We start from the raw sequence: 25,042 nt of genomic DNA, 5'->3' as shown, positions 1-25,042 counted from the left end.
TACCTCGATAACCTTACGGTTTGTGGATATGACCAAGGGCACCATGACGCTAATCTGAAGCGCTTCCTTGAGGTCGCGCAACGGTATCACTTAACTATGAACGAGGATAAGTGCCGATACTCCCTACGCACCATAGATCTTCTGGGGTACACAGTGACCCATGGCTCTGTCTCTCCGGATAAGGAACGTCTGCGACCTTTGCTCGACATGGCCCCTCCCTGCGATCGGGCGTCCCTCAAACGCGCCCTTGGGCTGTTCGCCCATTACTCCAAATGGGTGCAAAATTTCTCCGCGAAACTTCGCCCCCTTGTGGCCTGCGACACTTTTCCCCTGAGTTCGGCCGCATTGACGGCCTTTGAAGGTCTTAAGACCGACATCGCCCGAGCCGCCGTAGCGACCATCGACGAGAGCGGCTCGTTCGTCCTCGAAAGTGACGCCTCGGATCAGGCCATCTCGGCGACCCTCTCCCAAGGGGGACGTCCCGTGGCTTTCTTTTCACGGACTCTTACCTCCGCTGAGCGGAGGCACTCGTGCGTTGAAAAGGAAGCGTATGCGATCGTCGAGTCTATTCGGCGATGGCGCCCGTACCTACTCGGGCGGAGCTTCCAAATCATCACGGACCAGCAAAGCGTTGCGTTCATGTACGACACCTTACACGCCCAGCGCATTAAGAACGAGAAAATCACTCGCTGGCGTATCGAACTCGCCGACTTCTGTTACACCATCAAATATCACCCAGGGAAGGATAACCAGGCCGCCGATGCCTTATCACGCCCGACTACATGTGCTGGTATCACCTCGTTGGAGGGCCTACGGGTGCTGCATGCTACTGCGGGCCATCCCGGCGTAACGCGTTTCGCTCATTTCGTGCGGAGTGGGAATCTCCCTTACTCGATTGACGATATCCGCCGTATCTGTCGCGACTGCGCTATCTGCGCGGAAATCAAACCGCGTTTCTATAACCCTCCTATGGGGACTCTGGTGAAGGCTACACGCCCGTGGGAACGCTTGGCGATGGATTTCAAGGGCCCTTTGCCGGTGTCGAGCGGCTCTCGCTATCTGCTCACTATCGTTGATGAGTACTCACGATTCCCCTTTGCTTATATGTGCGCGGACATGACTGCTGCCACGGTGTTGCGATGCTTACAGAACTTGTTCTCAATGTTCGGTTACCCGGCCTATGTCCATACCGACCGGGGTGCAGTCTTCTTGTCTCAGGAGGTGCGCGGCTATCTGCTCCAAAACAACATTGCGTCTAGTTACACCACGCCGTACAGACCCCAGGCTAATGGGCAGATCGAACGCTTCAACGGGATTATCTGGAGGGCCGTCATGCTCCATCTCCGGACCCACGGCCGGGGCCTCGATAAATGGGCTTGGTCGCTACCTGCGGCGTTGAACTCAATCCGGGCACTCCTGAGTACGGCAACTAACCAAACTCCCCACGAGCGACTTTTCCACCACCCCAGGAGCTCGGGGTGTATACGGTCTTTGCCCAGTTGGCTCGCTGGGCCCGGGCCGGCCTACCTTAAACGGGCGGTTCGCGCGAGCAAGTACGACCCCCTTGTGGACAAAGTGCAGATTCTCCAGGCTAATCCTGAGCATGCTCGTGTGATGACGTCTGATGGTCGTGAGACTACTGTCTCCGTTCGTCATCTTGCCCCTTGCGGGGTCGACGACCTTAGTAGGGAATCGGACGAACCGGTCGAACCCATCTATGAGACTATGGCCTCTCCCGACGCTCCCATCGCCGACAGTCCACCGACCCTCCCCCCGTCGAGACTGCCCGGGTCCGACGACTTGGCGTTACCCCCTTCATCACCCGACCCTGTTGACGCCTCTGACACCGGGGATACAGGGTTACGAGACGCCGTACCCGGGGAGTTTCGAACGCGTGCTGGCAGAGAAATTCGCCGCCCGGCCCGCTACGGTTGGGCCGACTGATACTCCGCGCCCTATTCATGCTGACGCTCACTCGCTTTTAGCCACGCGGCCGTATAATTCTGACGGGGGGGGTGAATGTAGTGAAATCGTATCCGTACTGAACCCGGGTGGGGATGCTCGCTGCTCGCTGTCATTGTTGTCACCGCTAGGGGCGTGACTATAAGACCCGTTGCTGTGTCAGTGCTCCGAGACTTCTCCCTTGTGACATGTTACATCGGTAGCCTCGTTTATGGTACGCCTTTATAGAATATCTAGCTTGCTTGCATTGACTGATATGAATGGCTTTATGAGATGTCGCATCGTATGCTTATTGTGTATTTCTACTTACAGGAATGATGTGATGATCTAAATGCAATTAAACCAAACCGTTGGACTAAAGTTGTGTGGACCTGAATGGTTTTCCACAACAGTGAGTATGGTGAAAACTGTGGAGTGGAGTGGATGGTGTGAAGGTGTGTATGGGCAGGATGGACCCCATCACGAATACCCGGGGAGGGTAGTGTAAGAGTTAGGTAGAGGGAGTAGGTAAATTGTGGTTGGATATTGGCATCTGTGGTGCGTGTGGAAGAATGGTGTTTGGATGGGTGCATTAGTGATGTGGAAATGGCTGGGCGTGTGGCCTGTTAGTGTGTGTAGTTGGTTGAGCACTCCGCCACTGTTAGGATGTCGGCCAGGTGAGGCCGCAGGTGGGCTCTGGAAGCCAGTAGAGTTGTGGATGGGGCCCGAGGTTCCGGAGCACGGACCCGGGTAGCCCAGTGTCAGAGAGGGCACCAAGTGGGGAGAGCGCCAGAGGGCCTTCCCCAGTTAGATAGGTTAGGATAAGGAGCAGGTAAGCTCAGAGGCAACTACAGTGGTGGAGGTGTGCAGGTGGGTAGACCTGCTGGGAGAGCCACACGACCCAGTCCTGAAATTGTGCAAAGGCACAGGGAGTTGAATCGGGGGAGTGAGACCCCAAATTGATGAAGCACCACAGTTTGGTCAATGGGAATTTGGTTCTTAAAATCGCATAGAGTGTAAGATTGCCAATGGATTGGCAGGGAAAGACCCCGGGTAGTGTAAAGTGTGTTAATGTCATTTAGAAGGTAGATAGGATTGGAATCTCCTCGCACCATCTACATCCACTCACTTGAGGTGACAGAACGCTACACCATGCCATGTTTTTATTATTTTTGTGCAATTGTTTGGATTGTGAGACGCATCATGACATGGGTGAGACATTGTGCTTTGTTGTTCCATCTCTCCCTCCTATGAGGATTGATGATGAATTTGGTGATGGCAAATTTTGAATTCGACAATGGGATTGTGGTGACGAATTTGGTATAGGGGAAATATGGGGAAGACGTGACGGTAGAGACGAATTGTAAATTGTTGTAAATATGGGGTAAGGGCAAGGGTAGAGTAGGTAACGGGGGGGGGGGGTGACGTACGGTAGGGACGAGCTTTTCTCCGCTCAGTCTCCAGACGCACCTCACCTTGCATTGCCTTTATTGATGTGTACCCTTGTGACCTTACCCCTCGCTAACCTGCCCTCTCTGTCTTCCTTCCCCGACCCATGGATCGTGCTCTCTGGGCACCGAGGGGAGTGTGCGGGAGTCCGCCATTGTGTGCCAGAACCCCCGCAACCAGCTGCTTGCATCGATGCACCACTAATGGACCACATGTCTGTGGCTGAGCACCACTCATGGACCCCACGGGTTGGGGCATGGCCCCTCTGCTGGAACCGGCCATGATGGCCCGAGATCTTGCTGGCGGACCTCGGTAACGTGGCACCTATGCCACACAGGTGAACCACTCATAGTCGGCCCCTGTGGGCCATAAATAAAATACGGACACGTTTGTGCATTTTCATTTGATTATGACCAAATAGGCCGCCAGCAAGAAGAACATGAAGAAAGACAACATCAGGAAGAACATTGGCCAGCAGAGGGAGCCGAAGAGCAAGAGCACCAGGGGTTTGTGTTGCTTATTATGAACTGTGGTGACTGTGCACTGACTGGTGCGTTTTTTGGTGCTTTATGGTGCTGATTTTTGGTGCTGGTGCATCGATGCAGCGCAGGCTGTCTTCCCACCCCCCCCCCCCCCCCAAAAGAACAATCACAGGTCCTGGGTTAGTTTTGTAAATACCATTAGCGTCAATTGTAAATAATGCTCCCCACCATTCATGTATAGTTTGAAGACAATTCCGCAATTCGGTTAGCTGTGGGCGTAAATCTGTTAGGCAGGGTTCAATGCAGCAGGGGGACATACTTATTTGTGTTTTAAAACTGTCACACTCAGGGTCAGGTTAAATGTAGAGGGAACTACACCTACGTGCCACACTGAAGTTAAAGTTTTATAGGCCCGAGCACGTGCCTAGAGAATGAGGGTGCAGTGTTGTGGATTTGAGAATTGTTGTAAATATCACACTGTGTAGTGTAATGAATCATTGTAAATATCACCCTCCGTAGTGTAAAGGTCAAAGGTCGTCCTCCTAGTTAATCCATATACATGCACGTAGCAAATCATATATCCTTCTAAATAGTTATTTCCTTATTGTGTGTATTAGTTTAAGGCTGTGTCTTCCATTAATTGACACTGCCTTGCACCAAATTCAAATAAGGTAGATTCCCTTTCATTCCCAAAGCCCCGATTCCCAAAGCCTCGATTGCCAACTGCATTCGCCCTCCATTAAACACGCGGTCGGTTCGGAGAAGAAAGGCGTGGCCCCCACCTCATCATGAAGGGTGGAGCCCCGAACGACCAACCAAGGCTGAGGGGTATGGCTTGAGAGGGTGTGGCCGATATAACCCGCGGCGGGACGCCCCCACCAGAGATGAGTCCTTGGAGAGCACGCGACGCACCCCACCTGAGACGAGTAGAGACCAGAAGAAGAGACGAGTGGAGGAAGGAGGTGATTGAGGGAAAGAGAAGCACGCATGAGCTTTGAGACCACCACAGTTGTGACCACCGCAGCTTTGAGCTTTTGCGAAGCAATGCCGCCAGGGGAACACGATTGAGGAAGGGCGGCGGCTGCTCACTCCCGGCCCGGCCGTCCTCCCTTGTCCAGCCGAACCTTCCTCCCCTTCCAATCATCCGTGCCTGGCCTCATCCATCCATTAGTGTACGTGAGTTTGTTTTGTGTGTCTTGTCCTGGGGTTAAGTAAGACTGCAGAGTATAAGCTAGTAATTGCACTGTCTTCTGGTCCTTCCATTCTTTGTCTTTATTTTATTAACCTTCCTTCTCCTTGGTTCTTTTGATTGTGTAAATAATAGTTAGTAATAAATTATATTTGTTCTTCCTACTTTTGATTTCTTCTTCTTCTTCTTCTTCACATCCGTTCGTCTTTGAGGTTTCCACATTGAACACCTGTCGCACGGTTTGGCCAACATTTCAGGATCGGGTTTAGTCTCTGCTAATGGTTCGTGCCGCGGTTGCTAAACCGCTCGGCGATTAACATCTGTCCGTGGTCGCAAACGAGGTTGCGCACCTGCCTCTCCGGAGGGAGCTTGTGCAGATTCAGGACCACGTCGGTCAGTCACAGACGAGGGGATTAATCCCCCCTCGATAAGGGGAAAAGAGGCTGATGGAGAGATCCGTAACAATATATATATATATATATACATACATATATAATCGGGAGATTAAATCAGACGCGGACGAAGCTTCAGGACGTCGATCTTTAATTTGACAAGCTTTCGACCAACAAAGGTCTTCTTCCTAGTCTACAAAAACAACTGACATGTACATCAGTCAAGCATGCATAGTGATATGTGTGATATGTGCAGAAGATGCATACAAAAGGAAGAGCGACGCCAAAGCTCACTCACCGTCCCCAAGTTCAACGGAAGTGAAGCGCAGCTTACAGTTATCGCCTGCGTTACAGTTCGGTGCACGTGCATATACAAATATAGAGATACATACATACATAAACACACAAGCATATATTCATATACCATTTATATTCATATAATATATTTATATATATATATATATTTATTTATATAAATGACATATAACGGGAGAATGAATGAATGAATGGGTTACGGTTAATGATTTGATTGGGTTGATGTAGGAACATTCTTTAATCATAAAAATTTATGCCATGAGGGATTTTTGTCCGAAGTTTATGTATCCAAAAGGACTCACGTTTCAGATTCGTGGTGTGTGATCGATTTGTGATTGATTCAATGGCAGAGATTTGAATGTCATTTATCGAGTGATCCGGTTGATTAAAGTGTATCGTGTAAGTTAGAGATTTGCCCTGACTGGTGTGGAAGTTATTGATTTCTGACCGGGTGTTATTAAATCGTGTGTCGAGTGTATTCTCAGTTTTTCCAAGATATTGTTTGTTGCACTTTTGGCAAGTGATTCGGTATATGACCCATGTAGATTTGCAGTTCATATAGGAGGTGATGGGGAATTTTTGTCCAGTGCTAGAACTACAGAATTTGTTTCCTTCTAGTAAATGCTTGTGAATAATACATTTGTTTGCTGTGCATTTATATCTATATTTATATCCATTTATATCTATATCTTCATTTATATAGAAGCCATCCCTGGACCATAATTGCAAATTCCATAAACTTGCAAAAGTGTTGACATTGCAGACATATTGGACAAACGTGATATGTACATGATGACTACAGATGATAATTAGAGATGATGGATGAATTGTATATGCACACTGACTTCTGCAATAGAATAGAAACTAATATTATGAATGGCATTTTAATTTTTCACAGAAAAATGAATGACAGTGAAGAGGTCCCTTTGAAACCAAGAAACTGTAACTGCATTGAAAATGCATTTACTTCTTCATGTAGCTGTCTGAATCAAATTGGCACCCCTTTATATGAACGTTTCTGGAGCATTACTTGGTTCCTCCTAAGAACACAAGGATAGTCCAGCATGCTTGCAAAATATTTTTTTGAATGTCTCTTCTTTTCTATACTTTGCGCCATGGCACATACCATGTAAAGGGGCCTTTTCCTTGCCCCTGGCATTTTTAATAAGATACATTTTAAATACGAACAAAACGCATTTGTTCATCATCAAAGGACTTTATTGAAGATGATATAAACTACTTGAAAAAGTAAGAGGGAAAAAACATTCAACCCAGACGGGATTTGAGCTCACAATCACCAGCTTGTGAGTCTGATGCCTTATCCATTAGGGCTTAGGCCATTGGGCCAGCACATTTGCATTAAAAAAAATGGTTTAAAAGTGGTATAAAGCGGGTATATATTATGTATATTTGCATGTAAGTATATTACCAGAAGAAGCCGAGAAACGAATTTTCAGTCCCCATGTTAAAGTGGCATGCTGAGAAACAATCCCATATAAAGGGAGAGTCGCTTTGGGCCTCGCTTTGGCACAGAGAAACGATCCCAAAAAAGGAAGGGGTGCTTCACACCTCCCTTTGATTATTCAAGACAATATAAGATACTTCAAAAAGTAAGAAGAAAAAAATTATTCAACCCAAATGAGACTCGAACCTACAATCACCCAACATGGAGAGTCTGATGCCTTACCCATTGGGCCATTAATCCAGGACTACAGATTCGTGTAATAATATTTTGAAGAGTTATAAAGTCTGTATGTATTTTATTTTGATGCGGATCCCGGGTCTGTCGGCGTAATAAGGGTGGGGTTAAGACCCAATTTCCCCAAAGATCCCGGGTCCAAGGGCCGTCGACCAAGACGAAACTCCAATTGCCAATCCACCAACCACGGGTCAAAGGGTTATCGATCACGACCCGAATATCTTGCGAGACCACGTGACTGGGAAAACCGGGAATTGAACCCTTCGCGTTCCCACACCTTATTCCAATCAAGTGCGCCCAGCGGATCGCACGGTGTGGGTCACGGCTTTACCCTGCATTGTCTGCGGGCCTAATCGAGCAGCCGAATTCGGTTCGAACGATGCTGGGCCAATGGATTAAAGGACGAACACAAGAAGGTCGAAAGGAAACAAAATGTACATGTCTTTTATTCACAATAGCACAGAAAAAAGGGACGAGAAGCAGACTTAATAATTCTTACCGATGTAATCCCGACACAGGTGCCTGGCACACTCACACACACGCAGGGATTGAATCACACACCAGTTAGACTCGTACCTGTGGATGGGCTAACGATGACTTGGGTCCGGCAGTTCCCGCGCATGGCGTACGGGTTCGAACCGGCAGACAGCATGAAGGAGGATCCAGCTCGGAGAACGATTCAGCACGGATGACGACCCAGCTTGGATGAAGAACCAGCTCGAGGATGAAGGAGAAACACAGCATGGACGAACCAGCACGTACGACAGCCAGCTTGTAGGACAAACGAGGAGAGAGAGCCCGAAACACGATTGGCACGGACCTTTATCGTGTGGAATGTCTTTCTTGAAGGTTCCACGGCCTCCCATTGACCGAAGTTAGTCACGCGCGGTCATTTCCCCCCCCCCCCCCCCCCCACTACCTAATTTGGGAAGGTTCCACGACCTACCATTGGTCACTGCTAGTTACGTGCGGTCATTGCGCCCCACCTCCCCCCTGGAAGGTTTCATTCCCTGCCTGCCTTTGGAAGGTTTTATGGCCCGCCTACTTTTGGAAGGTTTCATTTCCCGCCTACGACTGTCGCGGTTGATCTTACGTGGACTGTTACTCCCCGTCCACAAACCAACGTCTTCGTTCAACCATACGAGGGGTGCGAATCCTGCCTAACTCAACGCATATCTGTTTTAATTACTACACAATGTGAAGAGAGCTAATCTTCACATTTAATAAGAAATAACTGACTACTACAGGCTACATGTTGTCGTGTAATTAACTAGAGGGGGTGTCCTTTTTTGTAAAACTGTAACAATATATTTATTTATGTTTATATATATTGTTACAGACGTGGCTTGGATGTTATTTACCGAGCGGTTTTATGGTATGACCACGTCTGCACAAGTTACCCGATTGTGCCCGAACGTTGACTAATCGCGCTATGCTAGACCAATGAAGGAAAAAGAAGACACACGGCTGGAATTAATACGACACGACACCAGGGATACGGTTCTCAAAGGTTGTTATTACAATAATGCGGAAGGTTTAGATTACAGGGACAAGAGGGAAACATAGGAAGGTGGGCACTTAAACACACTTATATTAACCCCAACAGACGACAGATAAACGGGACAAGGCTCACTCACACGGGGTTTGATGGCAAGGAAAGCGGGTAGCGATCGCTCCAGGTGCACCTGGGCTCAGGGCAGGATCACGTACGGTCCAGTTTAAGAGATGCGGTGGAGGTATTGCAGCGCTCGAGGGGTGGCGACTTCTCTCTCCAGGCTGGGGGCGCATCTCTCGTCACATCCGGCGCGTGGCCGCGTATATCCGGCGGGGAGTGACACGCCCTCGGCTCGTTAGCTCCGCCTCGTGGAATCGGCACGTTGCTTCTCATTGGGTGCGTGCGGGGGGTTTACCAGGCTCCGCCCTTGACGAGGAGCTGACAAGGAGCCCCTTCGTGGTAACCCCGTGGAGCGCATGGTCTATGGCGCTAATCGAGCCGGTGTGAGGACGCATCCTCCCCCGCTCCGCCGCCATCTCCTCTGTTGTTGTTGTAATTGTTGGGGAAGAAGATGGAAGGAGGTATGGGAAAGGTCCTAAACTCACTACTGATGCCATATAATCACATTCTGGTGCAACGAAGAGTCATAATTAATGGAGACGAGGCCTTAACTGACATAGAATAAGAATAACTAGGAAGATGTCCGAAAGTTGTCTACGTGTGGTGCGGTGGACCTGGGCACGACATTTAATGGGGGAATAAGGGGAAGGTCGGCTCTACTGATTGTTATTTACATGCAATGGGACTAGGGAACGGGGGATCGGGGAAAGTTGGGGAGTATTGGAGAAAATAGGGGAATATTTACAAGCGGATATGGAGGCCAAATTCCATATTCGCAACAATGCACCCTTCTCTACCCTCGGGGCGTCCCGACCCGATAAATTTTTACCTACTTTAGTGTGGCACGCAATGTAGTTCCCTCTACTATTAACTCTACCCTGAGTGCGACAGTTTTACAGATATTCACAAATGAGTAAATATGTCCCCCTGCGACGTTGCACCCTTCTCCTCACAGAAACACACCCACAGGATAACCGAATCCGGAAAGAATTCTCAAACTAAACATACAGCCGGTAGGGAGCATTATTTACAAGACTACGCTGCTATTTACACTACGATCCAGGACCTGTTTTTGGAGGAACACATGCAGATGTTATGCATAGAGAGAGCGCGCTTGCCAGCATCGATACACCAACCCACGAGTGCTCTGTGGCCGACGGCCTTTAATAACGTGCAGAGCACCCTGTCCCAGCATCAAAAGCACCACCCCACCGCCAATCGGTGCAGTCACCATTGTTCATTGGAATAAAAATAAACTCGACAACCCCTAACCCTGCAGGTGTCTCTTGCTCTTCGTGTGGCCTTCAGTGGTAACTAAAAGTGGTTCACCTGTATGGCATAGGTGCCACGTTGACCCATAGGTCCATCCCCGGGTGGTGCTTGGCCGCAAACGAACTGCGGTCCATTGTGGGTGGCCACAAACATTGCGGTCCATATGGTGTATCGATCCCGGCAGCAAACAGCGAAAGTGCAGGCCCACAACTGCGCAGCCAGCACCTCTCTCTCCTCTCTCTCTACCCCAAAGCCAGATCCTCGGAGGTGGGAGACAAAAGAAGAAACAAGTGAGTAAGGTGGTAAGGGCGCAAAAGTGCACGCAATGTAAGGTGATGCACACTGGGGGCACATGGGAACCAGGTGAGACAGGTACGTTCCTATCGTACGCCCCCCCCCCACCAGGTAACCTACATGGCCCCTCCCTTACCCCTTACTGCATCCACAAAACACAACACTACCCATAAACATCTACTTTACAAATCGACAAACATCCCTACTGTCTTCCCCGTTCCTCCCATAAACCAAATTCGTCTTCTCTCCCTCCTAACCAATCAAATTTGCCATTTTCAACTCTCCTCAAAATTTGCCATCTCCAACTCAACATCAAAATTTGCCATTACCAATTCATCATCAGTCCCTCCTAGGGAGGGAGAGATGGAATCACCCCAATGTCTCATCCACGTCGTGATGCGTCTCACAAATCCAACAGCAATTCTCATTTCTGCAACACAAACAAAGAAAACACAGGTGTGGAGTCATCATCATCACCACAGGTAAGTGGCTGCGTATGGTGCGACAGGTTCATCAATCCTAACTATTTCCTAAATGACTTTAACAACTTTACACTACCCGGGGTCTCTCTCCGGCCAAACCATTGGCCCTCTTACACTATGGGTTCTAAAAACCAATTCCCATTGGCCAAACTGTGGTGCTTTTCAATTTGGGGTCTCACTCCCCCGATTCATCTCCCGGTGCCCTCGCACAATTTCTGGGCTGTGGCGTGTACCTCTCCCAGCGGGTCTACCCACCTGCACACCTCCACCACTGCAGTTGCCTCCGAGCTTACCTGCTCCTTACCCTAACCTAACTACCAGGGGAAGGCCCTCTGGCTCTCTCCCCACTCCGTGCCCTCTCTGGCACTGGGCTGCCCGATCCACACCCGGGATCCTCAGGCACCCACTCACAACTACCGGCTCCCAGAGCCCACCTGCGGCCTCACCTGGCCGACATCCTCACAGTGGTGGAGTGCCCAACCAACTACACACACCAACAGGCTACACGCCCAGCCACTTCCACAACACCAATGCACCCATCCACAATACCATTCTGCAACCGCACCACAAATGCCAATATCCAACCACAACTTACCTATACCCTCTACCTAACACTTACACTACCCGCCCCGGGTATTCGTGAAAGGGGTCCACTCTTCCCCCATCCACACCTTCGCACCATGCACACCACTCCGTACCACTCACTCCAACTCTCTCCACACACCTGTACTTGCACACCTGTGCTCTCACACCTGGTGCCACCTGCACCCTTCTCTCCCCAAGCGCATTCGCGCTGATCCACACACTCACTACTCATACACTGCTCCACACACCTGTCCAATTGCACACCTGTGCAATCACACCTGTTCAATTCTCACAAACACGGCATCATCTCAGCTAACTACTCCCTTCTGAAACTTGCGCTTCCCAGTCGTCCCTTTAAACTATTGCGCTCCCTCGTCATTATCATCCATACTAATCTACCTGCGTCCCCACTACAGGTATCAGTCACTAACTAACCTTAACGTCACCTAATGTCATCTTTCGCTAGATCCCTACACACCATATCCTAACCCACCCGGGCTAGTTTTCACTGCCATACACCCCATAATCTAGTGCTCCTTTGCCCCCATTGGAAGGATGGTGGATTTGCCATCCCACCACATCGGGGGTCTCTCACTATCAATTTTGCACGTCAAATTTCAACAAATCAAAAATTTGCCAATCCTACTCATCATCTGCCAATCACTACTGCCAATCCTTTGCCAATCACCAAATTTTGTTTTTCTCCAATTTTGGGTCCAAAACACTAACCTCATCACCCAGTCGACTCACTAATACCTCTCGGTGCGCCAATCCCTGTCCAAAGCCCGGCTTCGTAAAGCCAAGCAATGGATGCTGGTTGTTTTGTGCCAGCGGCTGGATGCGTCCGGCACTCGGTGCAGGGAAGGAGGTTTACCCGGGCCGAGATCCCACGCACCATCTCGGCACGGAGCCATCCCATGGCTCGATCTCGGCCTGCCGGAATGCCTCACCAAAAAGTGGTCGCCATGACGACCCTTTCTATCGGGCTGCCCGCTCCGCCTAGTGGAGCACGGACGCGGCCGTTCAAAGCGAGGCCCAGCACGCACCGAGGGCCCGACTCGGCTATAAGTCGTTCTAAACTCTACCCCGTCTAACGTCGATGCTTCACCTGCATGCTTACATCCCGCAGCCCGTTCCTTGCTCACACATCCAGCCGTTTCCATGCCCCTCGTACCGTTCCTTACACACCCAGGTACACCCATTCCACTCACCGCCTTGGTCACACACCTGACCACCGAACACTTTGGCACACACTCGTTGCTCGCACACCTCACCAAAACACCTCTTCGCGCCCCCTCCTCAGTCACCTCCTCTGTGACAATCACAGGTGTGCTCTCATTCGCACACCCAACCACGTGCCTCACCACCAACTCCAGCGTGCATTCCCACTCACGCTCTACCATTCCAGGTGTGCATCCTTCCATCCCAGGTGTACATCCTCGCTCACCTGTCACAACTAACTCACGCTCCATGTCACTCTCACTACTTTCACCTCCATTCCTGACAGCGCACTCACCCTTACTCTTGACAGCACACTCTTTCCCCATGCACCTGTCCGTCACACACCTTTCTCGCGCACACTCTCCCGTTACACCCTCTGTAACACTCACCACAGGTGGACACTCTTCCTTACTTCTGACAGCGCACTCTTTCCTCATGCACCTGTCCGTCACACACCTTTCTCGCGCACACTCTCCCGTTACACCCTCTGTAACACTCACCACAGGTGGACACTCTTCCTTACTTCTGACAGCGCACTCTTTCCTCATGCACCTGTCCGTCACACACCTTTCTCGCGCACACTCTCCCGTTACACCCTCTGTAACACTCACCACACCGCGCTTCCACGTGCTCCCTCGCACACGCGCTACGACCGACTCACTCTCGCCAGCACCCTCACTCCTTGGCACGCACTTTTTCCTCACACACCCCAGAGTCGGACTTTCTCGCACACCTCCTCTTTCGCACACCAGACCTGTCGCACACTTCACCAACGGCCTCTCACGGACACCCGGGTCTATCTCGACCCCCAAGCTTATTAAATCCCCTGGCGCATCATACGCACGACCATATTGGTCACCACTTACACCAGGTCTTCTTCCTCTTCGCTTCTCCTCCATCACCTGCGAATCCCTCATCCGGTTAATGAGCACATCATCACGATCCGAACACAGACTTCGGACCAATTCTTTTATCTCCTCTTTTATCTCTTTCTTATCCCCTCTCCGTCGCTTCTTAATTTCGCTCATCCCTTCTTCCACTTCTTCTAATTTGTGCTTCACCTCTTTTATTCCCCGGTACGTCTCCTCAAGCTCATCCTCTAAGGCTACCTTGACCGTTTCCAGGTGCGTCCTCACCTGCCGGTCCTTCGTCTCCATTACCTCTATCACCTCGTCCAACCTCGTTGTCAGTCCCTCACGTACCATCTGACATTCCCTCTTTGTCGCTATCAAGTCGTTTTTTATGTCGTTTTGTGTCGCTTTTAAACCTCCTAATACCGCAGTGTTCCTTTGAACCTGCTCCGCTAACTCCGTCTGTCCCACCGTCAGCTGCTCCACCTCTTGCGTCAGGTCCTCTATGCCCCCTTGTAACTTTACAGTCGCCTTTCTCACCTCCTTTTCCATGTGCTCCTCACAGTGCCTCACCTCCTCGCGCACTCCTCCGACCTCCTCACTCACTCCTCTTCTGATCTCCTCTCCCATCACTTGCATCTCCTGCCCAGATGCCACCCTCATCTGCTCCATTTCCTCCCTGTGAGCATCCAGTTTGGCTTCTACCCCCATTCTGACCCCCTCTATCTGCTGCTCCATTTGTTTAACTTCCCTTTCCGCTTGGTCCCTCATGTCCCTCAATTTGCCTTCCATACTGTTTTCTAACCCCTCTAACCCAGTTTTCACTCCCTCTATCTGATTCTCCTGGGCAGCCATTCTATTTTCTACCCCCATTAACCCATTTTTCACTTCTTTTATCCCGTTGTCTAACCCCTCACCGGTACCCCTCGCTTTGTCCCTCATTACCCCCAATTGGTTACTCTGAGCATCCATCCGGTTCCCCATTACCCCCATACTGCTTTTCAAACCTCTAATTTGGTCTCCCAATTGCTCACTATTCTTTTCCATTCGCTCGTTAGTCTGGGCCATAAGGGCCTTTATTTGCAAAAAAAACAAGTCCAAATCCACCAGGGGCGCTGTCACGGTCGCCGGCGCGGTGACCAGCGAGGCGCCATTTCGCGCGTCTGCTACTTCGTGCGTGACGGCGCTATTTTTCGAACCTGCCGCCCTCACTGCTTCGCTCTCCTCTTGTCCCTCAATTTGGTCCTGGATCGACCCTACCTCACTCTCCTTTACCGGACCCCAGCCGTCTTGACCCGCCATAGCGCGACTTTCAAAATTCGGTTTTTATTTTTATTTTCGTAAAACAAATTCAAATTTCGCCGTTATAATTTCGCGCGGGAAACGCGCTCCGAATCGATTCTACTTGTTACCAATTTGGGCCTAACAAATTTAGTCCCAGGTTCGAATCCCACTCCTGACACCAATTGTTACAGACGTGGCTTGGATGTTATTTACCGAGCGGTTTTATGGTATGACCACGTCTGCACAAGTTACCCGATTGTGCCCGAACGTTGACTAATCGCGCTATGCTAGACCAATGAAGGAAAAAGAAGACACACGGCTGGAATTAATACGACACGACACCAGGGATACGGTTCTCAAAGGTTGTTATTACAATAATGCGGAAGGTTTAGATTACAGGGACAAGAGGGAAACATAGGAAGGTGGGCACTTAAACACACTTATATTAACCCCAACAGACGACAGATAAACGGGACAAGGCTCACTCACACGGGGTTTGATGGCAAGGAAAGCGGGTAGCGATCGCTCCAGGTGCACCTGGGCTCAGGGCAGGATCACGTACGGTCCAGTTTAAGAGATGCGGTGGAGGTATTGCAGCGCTCGAGGGGTGGCGACTTCTCTCTCCAGGCTGGGGGCGCATCTCTCGTCACATCCGGCGCGTGGCCGCGTATATCCGGCGGGGAGTGACACGCCCTCGGCTCGTTAGCTCCGCCTCGTGGAATCGGCACGTTGCTTCTCATTGGGTGCGTGCGGGGGGTTTACCAGGCTCCGCCCTTGACGAGGAGCTGACAAGGAGCCCCTTCGTGGTAACCCCGTGGAGCGCATGGTCTATGGCGCTAATCGAGCCGGTGTGAGGACGCATCCTCCCCCGCTCCGCCGCCATCTCCTCTGTTGTTGTTGTAATTGTTGGGGAAGAAGATGGAAGGAGGTATGGGAAAGGTCCTAAACTCACTACTGATGCCATATAATCACATTCTGGTGCAACGAAGAGTCATAATTAATGGAGACGAGGCCTTAACTGACATAGAATAAGAATAACTAGGAAGATGTCCGAAAGTTGTCTACGTGTGGTGCGGTGGACCTGGGCACGACATTTAATGGGGGAATAAGGGGAAGGTCGGCTCTACTGATTGTTATTTACATGCAATGGGACTAGGGAACGGGGGATCGGGGAAAGTTGGGGAGTATTGGAGAAAATAGGGGAATATTTACAAGCGGATATGGAGGCCAAATTCCATATTCGCAACAATATTTATATATATTTAATTTTGAAGCAAATACTAGCACTTAGGTGGAATTTGTTTTGAAAGCCATTAACGAGACCTATTGGCCGATGCATATTCCAAGATTCAGCCAGTTTCAATGTATAGCTTTTGAGATATGAGATAGTTAAGCGCCAACATCACTATGAGATAGGTAACCCCTTGAGATATAAGCGTCAACACATTTTGGGCGGATGGACGGACACCAACATGATTTTGAGGGTTTTCTAAACAACCCTCAAGAATGTGGAAACAGACGTTGCTGAAATTTGTAACATATTACCTCGATGTGCAGAGCATTTACTTCTGAAATTTGTAACATATTACCTCGATGTGCAAAGCATTTACTTCTGAAATTTGCAGCCGATTTCGTCCAGTAGAAGCCGAGAAACGTATTTCAGTCCCAATGTTAAAGCTGCATACATCGAAACGATCCCTTATATAAGGGGAGGGGAGCTTTGTGCCTCCCTTTGAATCCTCTTGTTCTGTTGCATCCTGATAAGTTTGGGTTTGTAGTCCTTCCACCAGCTTTGAGTCTGTATACCAAAAAAGGGGCTGGAGATATGGACAGAAATGTTGTGCCATGCGAGAAAGCCTCACTGTCATCACCTCAACTGTCGGCACATTCAGGCTGGTGCAGAGCATGGCACTGGTGGCTGACATTGCTCTGACAGCCCTTCCAGCCCTTTGCCTTCCTCACCAACTCCCTTCAAGACTCAATCAGTGAATCATCTCCAAAGAGGTCAGTGCTATTGGGCTCCCATTTACACTGCCTGGTCCAACCCTCTTCCTTGCAGGTTATGGTACTGTTTCCTCCCCTCCTGTTTTGGACTTGCGGTCATTCCTTTGCTTAGTGTGCATAACTGTTTTTCCTGCTACCCCACTTTCAAAATGTTAAAAAGAATAGACAAAATATTCAATGAAAAATAGTATCCAAATTGACAAACACCAGATTTGGGATATGAAGCAATGAAGGTGTCATCAGGCCTGGCCTGAAAATTCTTTATCTCTTCCCATTGCCGCAGAGTTATTGGAGGCACCAACAATCCATCAGCCATAACTAGTTCAGGTTTTTCATGTTCTCCAACAGCTGCACCTTTGCCAACTGATCCTGGCTTGTGATCTCCTGCAACATAATACAAATAACAAGGAATTACAAGGAACATGAATACATAAAGAGGACATCTGCCCAATCAATTATATTTGTGTCATTTTAGGGTAACTGTGAAGGGGCGGACCGGGGGAGGGTTAGGTGGCTGCATTTCGAGAGAATACTAAAGTTTGGCGTACTTTGTTTAAGCAAAAACGACAGTGATTGGAGGATACATGAACACATAACTGCAAAGTGCCATCTTGTTACCCATCTTCACCGATCAAAACGCTAGATTGTGCATATCTGTGTGGACTTGCATCTCGTCGTACCAATATAAATTTTCATTCTATCTCCTCTTCCTGTCCAGGCTGGAGTTCCTTAAGACAGTGTTCTGGGCCCTGTGCTTGTTCTAATCTTCATTAATGATCTCTCCAACTCTCTGGAAAAGCCTCTTCATATTTTTGCTGACGAACCACACTCTGTTGCTCCATATCTCATCTGTCAGATGAACAGGCAGCAGCCTCTTCACTCTCTGCAGACCTGGATAAAATCACAAAGTGGTCAAACAAATGGAACATGTCTTTCAATCCTGACAAATCACACCCTCACTATGTCTCTCCGAAAATACCGTCTGGAAAAACCTCCCAACTATTTTCTCAACAATCCTCTCAAATAAGTTCTGTCACTTAAGCTTTTGGGTCTCACTATCTGCCATGATCTTTCCTGGGAAAACCACATTTCCAAGCTGGACTCCAAATCCAGTCACCGACTGGGCATCCTCCATCGTGCGAAGTCCTTCCTCAGCCCTACTGAGCTCCTCACCACATACAAAGCTTTCATCCACAGCTTGATGGAGTATTCACTCCCGTCTGCGCTGGTGCTACTACCTCACACCTAGCCTAACTTTATGCTGTAGAAACCAAGTCTTTCAAAATCATTGGTATCTCCAGTGATGAAGCTGATTCTGAGGGCCTTTCTCTCACTCACCGCAGGCAGGTTGGTGGTCTTTCTGTCTTCTACAGACTCCTCTCCGGTCTAGCTCCCCCAGCTATGCTCTGTCTCCCAAATATTACTGCAGGATGCACAAGATCTGCCAGCAATCCTCTTCTAATGAAACTGCCAAAATCAAGACTCTCTGCTCATTTTCACTCACTCTCCTCAATCCCACTCCTCCCTCCAGGTCTTCAAAACACCTATCCACCACCCCCTCTTATCTTTCCCCATCCAAAACCTTGATCTTTTCTACCCTCATTAATACACCCTAAATTCACCTCCTTAAAATTCCGTTTTCTTTCCTGAAAGTCTAAGTGGTGTCCCTTTGTTCATCCCGTGTAACACACCCCAGCCATCTCCCTTCCACAGATCTCCCGATGTCCCTGTTTTGCTACTGATGTTGGGTCTCTCTCTCTCTCCCTCTCTCTCTCTCGCGCCCCCTGCTGGTCGTTTGCATGCTGGTTGTACTGTCATGGCGTCTGCTTGTGGAGGCCTGTGAGTGCTCTGTGTTGTTGCTCCATTCCCCCCCCCCCCCCGTTTTCCCCCCTCTGTGTCCTTGTACCTGTTCGTGGAGTCTTCCTGGTGATTCCCATATACGTTGAGACGGGAGAGAGAGCCGGAGAGCACAGGGTGATCGTTGGTAAGGGTTCGCCGTTTTTGGGCGTCGCCCGATCGGTGTTTGCTCCTTCATCTTAAACCTCTATTTCCTTTTTTTCCTTTCGTTTATCCTTCCTTCAGTTTGTTTTGTTGCCTCCCTTTTCCGAAGTTAGGGAAATCGGAGAGGTCTGATTGCTTCCCATTCCCGGAGTTCGGGTAGGGAAGATTGTATTATATATTCACCCTCCCCGAGTTGGGGAGGGGTTGTAAGTGCAGCTGTTCCAGCATGGCAGCTGCACTATCTCGATTTACGGCCTTTCAGAGCCTGACCCGTAAGCACGGGTTCTTTTGTGTACCTCCGGAACGTGAGGTTAGTGTCGAGGACGTTGTCCTCGCAACCGGTCGTGTTGTCGGGATCGACAAGGTTGTTGCCGCTTCGCGGATGAACAAGCGGATCGTTATTTTTTTGTCCGACGTCGATTGTGTCCCACAAATTGTCGAACAGGGTTTGACAATCGATCCAGATTTATTTGTAATGATTTCCCCACTAGATAGCCCAGCGATAAAAGTCGTGATATCAAATTGCCCCCCATTTGTATCCGACGATGTACTAATTAAAGAGTTGTCCCGATACGGTACCATCGTGTCTCGTATTTCCATGATTCCCTTCGGGTCACGAAACAACGATTTAAGGCACGTGGTTTCATTCCGGCGGCAAGTGTTTATGATTTAAAAAAATTCCCAGAAGGATTTAAACCTTATAATAAAATTAAAACATCAACAGAACGAATATACAGTGTCCGTGTCCACCAACGTTCTAAAATGTTTTGGCTGCGGACAATTTGGGCATGTTAAGCATGACTGCCCCCGAAAAGAGAATTCTCCACAAGTGCAACCTCCCCTCCGAACCGGGAATAAGCAACCCCACCCACCTTCCCACCACCGGTCCAAACCCTTCCACCACTGACCCAAGCCCTCCCACCACCGACCCAAGCCTTCCCACCACCGAACCAAACCTTCCCACCACCGAACCAAGCCCTCCCGCCGCCGAACCAAGCCCTCCCACCACCGACCCGAACCTTCCCACCATCGACCCAAGCCTTACCACCACTGATCCCAATCTGTCCACCACCGACCCAAGCCCTCTTACCACCAATCCAAACCCCCCCGCCGTACCCCCCTCCCCTCCCCTTGAAACAGGGGCCCCTCCCTCTACTGAAGGATCTAATTGCAGCCATCTCCTGTTAACTATAGATCTCACCCCCCAGGCGACATCGTCCAATCACAGCTTGTTGCCTGCTATAACTGATCCTACCTCTCCCGCCGTGGTAGCCGATGGGATCCCCCTCCCGATGATCACGTCCTCCCTCCCCCCCCCTCCCCCAAACCCTTGCAATCTCTTCCCACTAACCAGGACGAGTTTCAATTAGTCTGCCCAAAAGGAAAAAGACATCTGCAAACAACAGATGAAAACGGTCATCTCTTTAAAAAACCTACAACTGAAAACCGACAGCCCCTCCTCTCTGGCCTAGATTTGTCCCTCGTCACAGAAAATCGTTTCTCGGTATTGGAGGACATAGATGTGGATGAATCCTCGCCCTTGTCTGCTGACCTAGAAACTGATATGGTTGAACCACAAAAATTAGTACCCCCCCCCCCCCTCCCCTGAAGATGGCTCCTTTCTCTCCCTCCCCGTCCCCCCCCTCTATGGACTATGCCCCATCCGATAACGTGGAGGGATGTGATGACGGTGAGGAGATAAATGATGAAAACCAGTGTGACACACCATCTGAGCCATCTGATATAGATGACTCTGTTAGTGAATGTGGTAGCCTTAAGGAAGAAGAAATCCCTCCAATCCCTCCCTCCGAGATAAAAAGGTTTCTTAAGGACACATTCCGAAAAAGGAATGTTGTAATAGAAACCTTTTTTCCGGAGCTACCTGATTTTATACATTCCGCGAAACTGATGGTAAAACGGCCCCACGTTTTTAATTTCAATTCCTCCCAACGTCACCGTTTAAAGAAGTGGTTGCAAAAAGCTAAGAATGAACTGCTATCAAAAAATTGAGTGGTGGTCACTCCTCCTTATAGCTGTAATGAGTTTTTCCATTTGTAGCCTGAATATTAACGGAGGATGTAGCTCTGTCCGTAAAGTTCAAGTAAGGGATTTTTTATTACAGAAGAAAGTTGACATTGCCCTCTTACAAGAGACCCATGCCAACGACTGCTGTGTCGCAGAGTGGTGTAGGCTCTTCCCCGGCCTGTCCTTCTTTAGTAACGGTGACTCCCGCAAAGGCGGTGTCGCAATAATTCTTAGCCCGTCCTTTTCGCCTTCATCGCTTAAATTCGACGAAATACACAAGGGATCCCTAGCATCCCTAGAATTCCACTACTATGGAAAATTCTATACTATTTTTAATATCTATGCCCCAAGTACGCCTGTAGCTCGGCGAGTTTTTTTTAATGACCTTGGGACACACCTAACGTCCCTCGACAGCCAAAACGCCCTAAAAAACCAAGACAATCATGTTTGTATTGGTGGAGATTTTAACTGCACCCTCCAACCCCAACTAGACAGGAACAGTGCAGAGCCCCATCCTGCCTCCACAATCCCTCTCACCAAATTTTTTAAACAAATGAATTTGACAGATATATGGCGGGTACAGCACCCATCAATCAGGCAATACAAATGGTGTCGATGCATTCAGGGTAATATTGTACTTGCTCGCTTGGACAAGTTTTATATTAATCCTCCACTTGAACGCGTCGTTCTGTCATCCAAAATTTGCCCATCAGGATTCTCGGACCACAGCGCAACATTTCTCAAAATTTCTGCCCCCTGCCCGAAACACAAGAGTGCTTTTTGGAAATTTAATAACAACTTACTTGATGATAGTACCTTTAAGGACATTTTTCCGGAAATTTGGAATATTCTGGTTGCCTCCCAAGGGAATTTCTCAAACCTCAGACAATGGTGGGATAATGCCAAAACGCACATCAGACTGTTCTGCCAACAATATCGTGCGTATGGTGTTCAAGAGGAAAGAAAAACCACAACCTTACTTGAAGATGAAATCCTGGAATTACAGGAACAGCTTCAGGGAACCGCAAGTGTGAGCTACCAGGGAATGAGGCAGCAAATCCATGGAAAAACGGCCTTACTGAATTCCATATCCGAAAGGCGAGCACAAAATGCTTTATTGCGCCTGAAGATGAGGTACATACACGACCTTGATGCTCCAACCAAATTCTTCTTCAGCCTTAAAAGGGGGGCCTCTTCGTCAATGATTACACGCTTGCTCCATGATGGGGAACTCCTTTATGAAGATGGCAGAATCAGGGAATGTGCCCGGAAACATTTTAAACAACGGTTTATGCGGCATGACATTAACCAGGATGCAATATCGGAACTTGTTTCTAACCTTCCAACATTGGCGGAGGATCAGAAGCAGCAGTTGGAGGATCCTCTTAGGTTACCTGAGCTCACCGCTGCCTTGAAGGCCTTGGAACCTGATAAAGCCCCTGGACTGGATGGGCTGACAAGTGAATTTTTCCAGTTTTTTTGGGACACCATTGGACCTCACCTACTGCGGGTATTGAATGAACTAGGGCATGCCCGTACTATATCTATATCTAAAATTATATCCCCCCCTCTATTTACATGAAATGGTTTGGTTCATGAAATGTTTTGGTCCATTCGCAACGCCAAAGCGAACGGCGAACGCTTTACATGAAATGGTTTGGTGCATGAAATGTTTTGGTTCATTCGCAACGCCAAAGCGAACGGCGAACGGCTTGCGAGTACAGTGACAATCCCCCCGGGGTTTTTATTAGTTTTAAAACATAGTTTAACGCCAACATAGCGCCAACATAGTTTGCAAACGTGAAATAAATGAATACGCTCTCAAATGTGCCATCCGAGGCAGAGTGTGTCCGCCACGTTCGGCACACGCGATAGCTCGCTGCTCTCTGATTGGTTGAATCGTTTTTTGGACATAGCTCGGTAAGTAATTGTCCGATTAATATGAAACCTTGAAAAGGCACATCCTCGGGTCCCCAGCAATATACCTGGCAAGTTTAAAGTATATCGGACCCGTGGTTGTCGAGAAACAGCGGTCACAGACAAACAAACGTACAAACGTACAAACAAACACACAGAGATTACTGGAATTATAGATAGATGTTTAGAGGATGGACAACTGCCGTGGAGTTGCCGGAGAGCAGTCACCACCTTAATTCCTAAGAAAGCGGACACTCAACTTATAGAGAACTGGCGTCCTATTTCTGTTTTATGTACGGATTATAAAATTTTAGCCAAAGCCTTGTCTAATCGAATGAAACCTTTTATGAATGTACTAATAGGAGAACATCAATCCTTTTGTATTCCTGGACGTACTATTTTTAATAATATCTTTCTTATCCGTGATACCATTCGGTTTTGTAACAATTTTAATATGAATGTTGGTCTGTTTTTTATTGACCAAGGAAAAGCCTTTGACTGTATTGACCACATGTACCTTTTTAGAGTTTTAGAGAATTTTGGGTTTGGACCTATTTTTATCTCGTACGTTAAACTTTTGTATTGTAATATATCCAGTGTTCTTAAAATTAATCAAGTATTGTGTAGCCCCATTGCTGTACAACGGGGAGTACGGCAAGGTTGCCCGCTATCTGGACTTTTATACTCTCTTGCCATCGAACCTCTTCTGCTCCAGTTACGTACGCACATTTCTGGCTTCACTGGATCAATTCTTACCACACCGCTAAAAGTCTCTGCCTATGCAGATGATGTCTGTATTTATATAAAAAATAGTGCTGACGTCACTGCGGTGGCTCAGGCACTAAAAACATATTGTCAGGCTTGTTCAGGCCAGGTAAACTGGAAGAAGAGTGAAGCCCTTTGGATAGGACCTGGGGATTGCCCGCCAATTGTCCTACCAGGAGGAGTGAACTGGCAGAAAAGTGGCATTAAATACCTCGGTATTTTCCTCGGAAACAACACCTTTGAGCAGCAGAACTGGGTGGGATTACCAGACAAGGTAATGGCAAAACTGGCCCGCTGGAAAGGACTTCTAATTACTTTCGTACCGCGGAAGAACTCTCGTCATTAACAATCTTGTCGCCTCTATGCTATGGCATAAGATGATATGCCTACAACCGCCCGGGAGCCTTCTTATTACACTGCAAAAGAGCATTGTCGACTTTTTCTGGAGCGGGAAACACTGGCTCCAACCCCCCGTGGCATACTTACCACTCACTGAAGGTGGCCAAGGTCTTATTGATATCCGCAGCCGGATTATGGTCTTCCGGCTTCATATCGTGCGCCAACTTATATATGGAGATGAAGCCCTACTCTGGAGGCCTCTGGCTAACTGCATATTACAGCTTACATGCAAACTGGGTTACGACCGAGAACTTTTCTTGATGAACCCTCATCAAATCGATTCATCCTTGCTGCCCACCTTTTACCAAGGGGTGATGAACGCCTGGCAAGCCCTGTCCTTTTCCCGCGAAATGGCAACATACAACATGGAAATGTTGTTGAATGAGCCCCTATGCTACAACCCCTTCCTGGAAAACAGCTTGAATAATAGGGGACTCGTTCAACGCTTTATTGATGCCAAGCTGCTACGAGTGAAAGACCTCATGACAGAGTCTGGGAGCTGCCGGCTGAGTGCTGCCGCTGTGGCACAAAAAACCGGAATAAAATCTGTCAGGATCATCTCTCGGTTCCTTCAAGGGATATCCACAACGTATCGTAATACCTGCGAGGAACTTGGCCCTTCCCCCGAGGAAACAGCGGGTGACTTCCCCAAACTCCTAGTCTTCAGCCCGCCACTTAATCTGTCCCCTGGCCTGAACAGCCCTGATGATACTGCATTATCCCTTCCCGCCTTTCCAAAGAAAACTTTGTACAACGCGTACGTTAAAATTTTATACGCAAAAACATTTTCTGAGCACCCGAGGTTTCGATAGCGGGATGTTTTACCCCCAATACCCCCCAATTGCCCCAATTGGCGAAGT

At 48.8% G+C, this 25,042-nt stretch overlaps 1 protein-coding gene and 1 long non-coding RNA gene across 4 annotated transcripts in view; one reads left to right on the top strand and one right to left on the bottom strand.

The window, feature by feature from the left end:
* LOC137417006 (sulfotransferase 1C2-like) overlaps positions 1–25,042 on the bottom strand; it is a 132,385-nt gene that overhangs the window by 91,879 nt on the left and 15,464 nt on the right. Inside the window, exon 2 of one of the 3 annotated variants that reach the window (XM_078781641.1) lies at positions 17,283–17,459. The exons of 1 other annotated variant lie outside the window; for it this stretch is intronic. In XM_078781641.1, the coding sequence (XP_078637767.1) occupies positions 17,283–17,459 (177 nt within the window). Of the gene's footprint in view, positions 1–8,043; positions 8,377–17,282; positions 17,460–25,042 lie in introns of those variants that run through there. One more of the 3 variants, XM_078781642.1, reaches the window with a different exon arrangement.
* The window catches only part of LOC137431201 (uncharacterized), a 56,543-nt gene that overhangs the window by 27,179 nt on the left and 4,322 nt on the right, over positions 1–25,042 (top strand). The window contains exon 2 of the long non-coding RNA XR_010985211.2: positions 16,964–17,075. This is a non-coding gene — a long non-coding RNA (uncharacterized LOC137431201). The remainder of the gene's footprint in view (positions 1–16,963; positions 17,076–25,042) is intronic.

This window comes from Myxine glutinosa, chromosome 7 (assembly GCF_964187855.1).
Source record: "Myxine glutinosa chromosome 7, kmMyxGlut1.1, whole genome shotgun sequence".
Taxonomy (NCBI): domain Eukaryota; kingdom Metazoa; phylum Chordata; class Myxini; order Myxiniformes; family Myxinidae; genus Myxine; species Myxine glutinosa.
This window is presented reverse-complemented; position numbering and strand designations above follow the sequence as displayed.